This window comes from Poecilia formosa, unplaced genomic scaffold (assembly GCF_000485575.1).
Source record: "Poecilia formosa unplaced genomic scaffold, Poecilia_formosa-5.1.2 Scaffold529, whole genome shotgun sequence".
NCBI classification, from domain to species: Eukaryota; Metazoa; Chordata; class Actinopteri; order Cyprinodontiformes; family Poeciliidae; genus Poecilia; species Poecilia formosa.
This window is the reverse complement of record NW_006800468.1, coordinates 334,319-343,949: the sequence shown is the minus strand read 5'-3', so window position 1 is coordinate 343,949 and position 9,631 is coordinate 334,319. Positions and strand designations below refer to the sequence as shown.

The 9,631-nt window shown below is 35.4% G+C and overlaps 1 protein-coding gene across 1 annotated transcript in view; it reads right to left on the bottom strand.

Annotated features, from left to right (window-relative positions):
- The window catches only part of slc37a2 (solute carrier family 37 member 2), a 25,440-nt gene that overhangs the window by 5,339 nt on the left and 10,470 nt on the right, over positions 1-9,631 (bottom strand). Inside the window, exons 6-10 of the mRNA XM_007540254.2 lie at positions 8,666-8,728; positions 8,459-8,544; positions 3,513-3,561; positions 2,997-3,070; positions 2,813-2,891 (exon numbers count right to left, since the gene is read on the bottom strand). Coding sequence (XP_007540316.1) covers positions 2,813-2,891; positions 2,997-3,070; positions 3,513-3,561; positions 8,459-8,544; positions 8,666-8,728 — 351 coding nt within the window. The remainder of the gene's footprint in view (positions 1-2,812; positions 2,892-2,996; positions 3,071-3,512; positions 3,562-8,458; positions 8,545-8,665; positions 8,729-9,631) is intronic.

The following is a 9,631-nucleotide window of genomic DNA, read 5'->3' as shown; positions in this document are numbered from 1 at the left end:
ACTGCATGGAACAAGTGTGAATAGTAATCTGATCTTTAGTGAAGTTTCACAAATCACATAAAGGTTTCACAAATCCCAAACATGGATTAAAATATTCTGCTATTAGAGCAGAATAATCCAGTGCAGGTTTGAAGAGTCTAGGTGTTGTAGTTTTGGAATTAAAGCAGTCCTCGTGTGACCAAGTTAAAAAAAAAGGGTAAAAATTGCAGAGATCCAGGTTACAGATCCTGATCTATCAGATGGAAAGTGTGATCATATCTCAATACAGTAGCTAAAAGTGCAGCACAATAATTTTTAATTCATTGTTAAAGTAAAATTGTGAAGATTAAAAAAACAAACCTGAATATTAACAAAAGACATTTATTTAGCATAATTTCTTCTGTACCCCTGTTGGCCCCCATCTAGAACCGCCCCTGGGCAGCAGGTCTGTGTCTGACATTAATAATACATTAAATGACGACTGAACACTGAATTAATATGTCAACATTTCTTAATAAAACAAACAGAAAGCCCTAACAAATCTTTTTAAAAGTAGGAAATATTTATGTATTTACTGTTAATCTCTTGATATGATTTGTTCTTTAAATGGCCATTTGTATTATTTTGACAGATACGACGATACATTAAATAAGCAAATAATTGATTATCTAATAATCAAACCATAACAGTCTACTAAAACCACAATACGAAACTTAATCAATCATAGCAAAATGTTCTGTACCATATCAGCCTCAAGAGATGATTGCGGGATGAAGAGACGCTGGTTCTATAGGTTCTGACCGGTAGTGTTTCTCTCCTGATCCATTAATACAGCAGCACACTGCGCCACGATCAACACATTTGTTTTAATTGCCTGTATTCATCCTCACTAACATTATTCAGCCTGGGATTTGAGTCTTCCCTCACATCCGTATCTTTATGAGAGGTTTTGGTTCTAAGGGCGGTGGAGTATCGGGTTTAGGACGTTTTAAATAGACACGGTTGACAGCAGCTCACCGCGGCTGCATAGTGTCCGTCTCTAGGCAACCGTGACAACAGGGTCAGTCGGTAGCGTTCTTGGGAGTCCTGTTTACATCTCGCCACGACAATTTAGCTGACCTTAATAGATCCTGTGTTTTATTTTGGTGATTATTGTTACACTTAGTGTTGATATGTGTGTGATAGGTGTGTCTATTGGACATTTATAGAAATACAGAACAAATTGCGTCCCGTATCGGTTCAATACAGGACGCAACATTTAACAGCCAAATACGGGACGATTCCGTATTTTAAGGGACGGGTGGCGACCCTAGGTGACACACTTGGGCTTCTGTTTAAACAGGAGGTCTGGCCGTTATAACTTGTTTAAGGGAGGCCAACAAAATGAAGATTTCTTCTTCACCAACACACTGCACGGCTGTTCATGCACTGCTGCCTCTCACTGGTGGAGATGGTGTATTTCACTACTTACAACAGTCTTAAATAATGTTTTAAATGTAACGTTCATAAGTGCTTTGTGGACATCTTTCTGTGAAACTTTAGGATCAATTAAATAAATGTATAACAAGTGACATAGTAATGTCATAACACACAAAGATACATAACATTTTAAATGTTGACAATTAACAACTATTATGATATATTTATGACAGGTGATGATTCTTGGTTAATGTCAGGTTGTCATAACAAAGACATTTTCAATAATGTCAACTTTGGATAAAAAATGTTATTATTTACCAAATGATACTTTATGACAACAGTCATAAATGTTCATGACAGGTGTTATGTCATGTTTATGACAGTGTCATGTCAGTCTTATGCACACCCCGTCAGATAAAGTGTTACCGCACAAACCACGCGGTATGGCTTAAAAATAAAATCTCTGATTTTTTCATACCAAATCCGATTTTAATAGATTGTTTTTCTCGCTATCTTTTCTAAAAATAAGTAAATATTTTTAAAAAGTGGCTTTTATCTCATCTCAATCTCATCTGTGACTTCGTTAGAATATTATTGCCAAGCTGCAATAATTTTTGTTTAATTACATAATTAATCGCAGAAGAAAAAACGTCTTAAAATAACGAGAAAAAACCTCCAGTTTAGTTACATTAAGATTTGACGCTCAGCTCAAGTGTTACTTCGAAATACACATTTTTTTGCACGATCATTTGAAAGTCCTGCTGCTGATAATAATTTAATGTCGATGTATTAAAAGATGAAGCATTTCCATTAGGTATGAAGTATTATCTGTGAAACTGATACCAACTTTATAACTTGATAAAATGCTGAGCATACCTCATTTTATTTTTTGGAGGCGGGGGTAGAGGGAGTATGTTCAAGCTCTCATAAAAGAACGACTTCATTCTGGGAAGATTATTAATTTAATCTTGAAGAGTTGATAAAAATTCAAAATCCAAATGAATAGAAGGTCAAACAAGATGGCGGCTGTGAGGCACCACTCTTAAATATGGAAACCCAATTTGTTTTAGTGTCCAAACCTAGATTTTACCAAAAGCATTTATACCTTTTGGAATTTACATGCGAACATGGCCACCCTCTAGCTCCGCCTCTGTTTCCATTTACACCCAGTCAAGAGAAAATAATTTAGCTTTGGATTAAAGGGAAATATTTACTGTATTGTCAGTTTAGGAGAAAGAGAAGTAACCATTTGTGGTTTGCATTTGGAAAGCTGACATGGACAGGTGTTATGTTCATATAAAATGACTTTGTTTTTCCATTAACTTACTAAAAATGTATTAAAATTTTACTTACATTAGAAAAATCTAAGTTTGTATTAACAGATGAGGGGATGCATGGTTTTCACAATGCATACCTATTGATCCAGTGCCGTCAATGATTGCAGTAACAGTTGATAAAGCTCTGGAGTTTCCTCTCAGACTCTCGTGTGTTCCCTGCAATAAAACAGAAATATTATGTCTATCAGGCTTCAGAGTCTAATGCACAGAAATGAGACGAGGAAGCATAGGATCTAATGTTATGATGTTTCGAGATCTTACCAGGTCAGCAGATACAGCCGTGGTGATCAGGGCGTACGGTCCGTTCACTAGGCCTCCACACAGCAGCAGCATACCTATATGTGAAAATGTTAATTTAAATTCTTTCATGCATTAAACTCAAAATATTTAAAAATCTAATGGCTTCAAGTGTCTAAATGTTCCATTAATCGACCTCTTTTCATTTATAGATGTTAAAACAAACAAGCTTATCTAGTGTGACATTACATAATATGCTGCTTCTCTCAGCTGCCGCTTCTGAAGAAATTTTATTTCAAGCCATGTTTTGCTGCATTGGCCATAAAAGTGTTTATTCTGAAAGCTTTAAGTTTATTTAGCCTTAAAAACCAATCAGAGTTGAGATAAGGCTGGCTAATTACCTTTCACAGGTCAGGGGAAAGTTGTTTTGACATCAAAAGTTTAAAGTCTGTGTATATATTATTTAGGTAAAGCAGATAAAACATCCGTCTAAAAATTCGTGTCAAAATAATATAAAAAACAGAATTAAATGCCTCTTACCAATTGTGATCCCGAGGCTCTTTTGTCCAATGTAATTATAGACGAAGAGCTGGAAACAAAATGAACAGAAGGTGTAAATAAAATAGAAATGACCACCATCCCACTCCTTCATAAGGTCAACATCACATATGGACTTCTAATATTAAACTAATACAAAATACCATCAACAAATTTCCCCTAAGCAAATATGGCTTAGGGTAAATTTGCACTTTTGGATATCTGGACCTGAATTTTATACCTGTAGACAAACTGATTTCTACCATCAGGTTTCACTCTTTTTCTCCACATAACTCAGTATTTTTAATAATAGGGGTAAAAAATTATATAGTTTTCAGTCATATTTGATAAATTAGAATATGTATTAAGCTGTGGCTTGTTAATCAGATTAAAAGTACCTTTTGAAAATGATGGCCTTTAACCAATCGATCAACTTTATTTATACAATTAAGGAGATTTGCTTGCAAGTGAGGTGAGTCGGCTTTCTGGTCAAACAGCAAATTTGACATAAATGCACAATAAATATAAATATTACGTAATTAAAAGTGATCAATACTAGGGATGCTCCAATCAGCTTTTTTGCTGCCAATTCCGATTCCAATCACCCATGAGGTCCGATCATTGCCGATCACCTGGATTGCCTGTTAACTTTTCGCATTAGGTATAAATGCTACAATGTGATCTGGAAAAATAGAAAAATGATCTGGCAATAAATTCACCAAATTTAGACATAATACATCCAAAATACTTGCAGTTACAATACAGCAGCTATTCAGTCAAAATGACAACTGAAAAACCTGAAATCAGTAAAATAATATTTAACAGTAAGGTTCTCAGCCAATATCAAATAATGTCAAGAAAAAGTGGAAACATTCATTCAAAGTCAAATGCAGGTTGCATCAAAATAAACAATCCTGAATTACTGAATTAAAACTTCCTGACAGCATGGCTAGCTGTTCTGTACTGGCTCTGATTGTTTGTTTCTGACCGAGGGAGGAGGCAGAGGAGATTGATTTTTTTTCAGAAATTATCTGTCTTATGTTAGGACATAGCGAAAGTTTTAATACATATGTAAAATCTTTTTGTTAGTTTGTTTGCTTAAGTTACATGCTGCAGCTTTAAGCAGACGTTTGGTGTGACAATTCAGTCTGGTGGAGGCTGAGCGGTGCTCCGTCTTTGAAATATTACTACCAGTAGCGAGTAGCAGCGGTCCAACAGCGAGAGCAGAATCAGAGTCTTACACCACAAGCTCATTGACTTAAATTATTTTTTGGGTTATTTGCTTAGCTTTGTGACCATCACAAAGGCTAAGCAAATAACCCATGCTCTTCTAGGTGAGTGCTGGTAGTTGTGCGCTGCTTTACCTGCTGCCTGACAGCTTCTGATATCATTTTTCCCTGCATTGAGCCTCAATGTAGCCAAACTCTGCCAATTGTCATGTTGGAGTTTATTCATTTTTGTCTCTGTGCTCCACCAGGCCCGTTAACCAGTTTCAATACCCGACCAGAACCCCTCAGTGTAAATTACCTTAAGAAATAATGAGATTTGGTTAAGTATAAAAACAGGCTGTTGATCAAATGTTACAAGCCATACATGTCATACAAATGGAACAGATACAGAGTTACATTGACCGTCCAGCGCTGGACCATACTTAGCACACCTTATGGATGGAACCAAGTGAGACAAAGATTGTAACGCGAGTTTAGCTTTTTATTCTTTTCTGCAATCTGTACCCTCCCTAAACAGTAGTCTAATCAGTTTCAGTCTGTTTATGTATGACTGGTGACAGTCACACATAAACATGGTTATGTAAGCTGCTGCGTGTGTGTGCGTGTAAGCACTTGATGAGGCTAAAAGAGATAGAGGAAAAGATGGAGTCTACGACAGTCACATTAAATTTGCTGTGTTTATGCATTTTGACGTGCTTAATTCCCGAGGTAATTTCAAGTCGCAGCACACAAACTTTCCCCTTCTCTCTCACAGCGTTATAGGTCCTCACCACTTCGCTTAGGATTTGCTGCTGAGCACATGCGCAGTGTGAAGGAAAGAGGAGATAACCTGCACACGCAGGCTGAGAAGTGAGATACAGGTGATCGGTTTGTGTGATTGGCGATGACTGATCATACTTTGGCATACCTCTAAAATACCTAAAAAATTATAAACAGGTAAGTAAGAACGCACTGACTTAAATAAAATATTCTCAAAAGGACAAGATTTTAAAAAAAGAAGAGAAAATGAAAGAATGTAAAAATAAATTTTGGAAACTTACAGTAACAAGAACAAAACCGTTTTAGTACCACGTAGATTTACACTCAGGGACCAAATACTGGCAACTAGATAAGAAGTTTCATTAAGTCTACACAGCTGTTATAATTTTATTTTTTTATTAGTGGTCTTATAACAATATAATAATGATAATAATCATCATCATCATCATCATAATGATAATAATAATAATAATAGATTTTATTTGTAATGCCCTTTATATTTTTAGATCTCAAAGGGCCAATAATAAAGCACTCAGAGGTAAAGTTCCTCAAATGAATTGGCTTTTCAATAGTATTGTAATTTACTGAATTGGTCTGTATTATTTTTATTATTTGTTTAATGTTTTATTTCACACTCCATTTCTAATCATTGTAAATCTGATCCCTGTTTGACTCAACTGACTCATGAAATATTAAGGATTATGATCACTGATCAGCACAAAATAATAATCAATGATCTTCTGATAATACAGATTATTAACTGCTGTCACATAAACACATTTCCTTGGAGTAGACTACAGATAATTGTTGTTCTGGAAGGCATGAATAACTGTTTCCATCAATGTTTTTTCTCCACATTTTGAAGTAGGGTAGGTTAATGGAAATAACTTCCTAAATTTTGCAAAAACGTCTTTATGCTCGCTTTCAGGTGGATGTTGGCTTTTCCAAAAGAGTTGAGGTGCAAAACTCAACTAATGAATAAGTTCTGCCTTACCAGTGGTACAAAACTTTTATGAGATGTGTGGCACCTGCTACTTTGCAACCTGTACTTTGTTTATTGCAGCCTGTGACGGAGGAGCCGTCACGAGCCGGGACTTAATTATGAGTCCGTGTCAACATGCGTACACATATATATAAACCTACACAACCGCTAACCAACTTCTGTTCCAGCTTAGACTGACGCCGTTCATAGTGGGTGCACACGCTCCTGCTTCAGATAGCATCCATCCTAACCTGTTTTCACTTCCAAACGTTTTACTGGTTTTGTTTTCAAGCAGGGGTATTTCCGGGTGTGGCGCGCCAAGAGTCAGGTGATGACATAGTGACGTCATCGGAACATACTGAGTGTTCTCTATTAAATTATTAAATTGATTATTGTATTTTTGATTACAAGTTTTTTTTTTCTCTTTATTATTATTATTATTATTATTATTTGTACCCTTTAAGAGTTTATTTGAGTTAGAAGTAATTGTTTAATTGTTTTGTTTGCTTGTTTGGTCTTTCAGTGGGCGGAGCCTGTGGCTTTAAAAGCAGGGCTCTGCTCCACAGAGAGGCAGTCTGTGGCTGGACTCCTGCCATGTCCAGTGAAGGTGATGGACTCTTTCCTTGAAGGTACTGCTGTTTGTTTGTTTTGACCTATCTGGACGTCCTTGTATATATTTTTACACCTGCCATCTTTGTTCACTTGAAGAGCTAAATAAATTTCACCAAAGTGAACTCTGGCCTTGGGCAGTCATATTTCTGTTTGTCCAAGTCATATGAGAACCCCGTCACACAGCCACACATTGCATTAACAGGCATTTATCGCATTGTTTAACTTGAAAAACTTTTCATCAGGAGAAGAAATTTGATACATTTCAGTTAATGATGTCAAATAAAAACAAAACTGACTGTATTATTGGAATTGTTGTTTTTACCATTTTCTCCATTGTTTGAGCATAAATATCAGTAAATATGATTGGATGCAGTTACTGTGTGCAGTTTAGTATTATAAATCATACTTCTTTAAGTAAGTATGATCTTTAAGTTCTGAAAAAGCGAATGTCACATGGCATGGGAATGATTTTCAAGAGCAGTATTTGCGTTTGTGGACTATAAATGCTGTACCATGCACATATAACATGGTACAGCATGCTATAAATTAGGCAGTCAAACAAATGCCTAGAAAAAGAAGCAATAAGGCTGTAAGTATTTTGTTCACATAATTTTTATCGTTATTACAATAGTACCACAAAATATTGCAATACAATTCTAAGTCCATATTGTCCACCCCTACCTAGGGGCTGGACCAATCCCTTTTTTTTTTTACTTCTGATTCAATATCTGAGGTTTAGTATTATCTGATCTGATACAGAAAAGCAGTGCAGAATTGACTTAAAATGTTCCTTTTTCTAAATACAGGAATAAAAGTACAGTAAGACAAATTTATTTTATAATTCTGCACCAGCATAGCACACTTAAATACGCCAAAACTTCACAAGCTTGGTCAAACATGTAGAAACAGCAGAATTGTTTTGTTCAGTATGACAGTCAATGTAAAATTAAAAAAAACAACTGACAAAAAAAAATAGGTAGACTGCCTTGGTCAAACATGTAAAATAAAAAATAAACTGCAGCAAATCTTCTTTGAAATGGTTCAGAAAGTGGAATTAGGAATTCTGAATATAATGTAAGACAAATGATAAAAGATGACGTCGCTTAGAGCAAAAATCATAGAATTAGATTGAATAGATCTGCCCATATGGATGGGCATATTGTCACTGATTCTTGGTTTAGATTTCTTTTCAGTATCAGAGCTGATACAGGTAAGATTGGATCAGTGCATCAACATCTGATTGCCTGGCTGATTTTGCAAAGTTTTATAAGTTTGCTCAAAATTCCCTTTACAATTTGATGGAAACCAAATCAATTCAATTAAGTGTGCTTCTATATCATAAAGTTGTTAGAGGAGAGATTTCTCACCATAGGTGCAGCAGCAATCAGCATGACACAGCAGGTTGACGCTCTCCCCCCAGTGAAGTCAGACACCAGGCCGGCCATGATGCCTCCTGTGGACACAAAGGAGGCATCTGAACTGATACAAAGGATTAATTTGACTGTCTTTACATTCTTGGACAGCAAAAAAGTATAATACCAAAAGGTGTTTTTAACTGCCCAATCAAAACCTACCAAGGATCCCTCCTACATCAAATAACGTTGACATGTCTCCTGCTTCTTTTGCTTGAAAATGTGCTGAGAAAAAAAACAAAGAATTCACACATTAAACATGCAGTTACATATACACTGTATAAGACGACAAGATTTTGCACTGCATGAAAATTGCGCATAATTTTCTTCCTTTCTTCTACCAGACTAATATATAATATATGTTTTAAGAGTTTCTAATTATTTTCTATATCCATATTAATAACTAGTACAGTGCATTCATAATTGCTTGTCCATATAAGTAAGCATAATTTTTAGCATATTAAAGATGTAGTTCTAAATTAATATATCATAATACGGTAATATTTTGACAACTTCATTAAATAGTAACAATAACATTATTATTCATACTGCATGTATATTTGTTTGTGTGTACTTATTTATGTATATCTATATGGACAGAAGATATCTTTTATGATGATAGGCTGCTAAGTATATAAATAGAGTAGGCAGGTATAAGCTTTGGCATCAGTCTATTCCTTTTTTGGTAAATTATGGGTTTGTTTCTTATTATTGTTTTTGTTTCCTGTGTTTAATGTTGATAATTTACCAAAATACAATTAAGTGAAACTGAAATCTCATAAATGTTCATACAGGTGAAAGGTAAGGTAAGGTAATTTTATTTAAGTAGCACATTTTCAGCAACAAGGGAATTCAAAGTGCTTTACATGAATTAAAAGGAAATACAAACAAAATGACAAATCAAAGGAAAGAAGAAGAAAAAGAGCAAAAGAAGGAAAATAATCTAATGATCTAAACCAGAGGTTCCCAATCTGTGGGGCGCGCCCCTAGGGGGGCTACTTGCCATTGCAGGGGGGGCGAGGGAAGCCGTCTGGATGAAAAACAAAACAAAACAAAACAAAACAAAAAAACATGAACGCTGTATGCGCTGGGTTTTTACCTTAGAATGACCAACTCTCTGTTATTCCT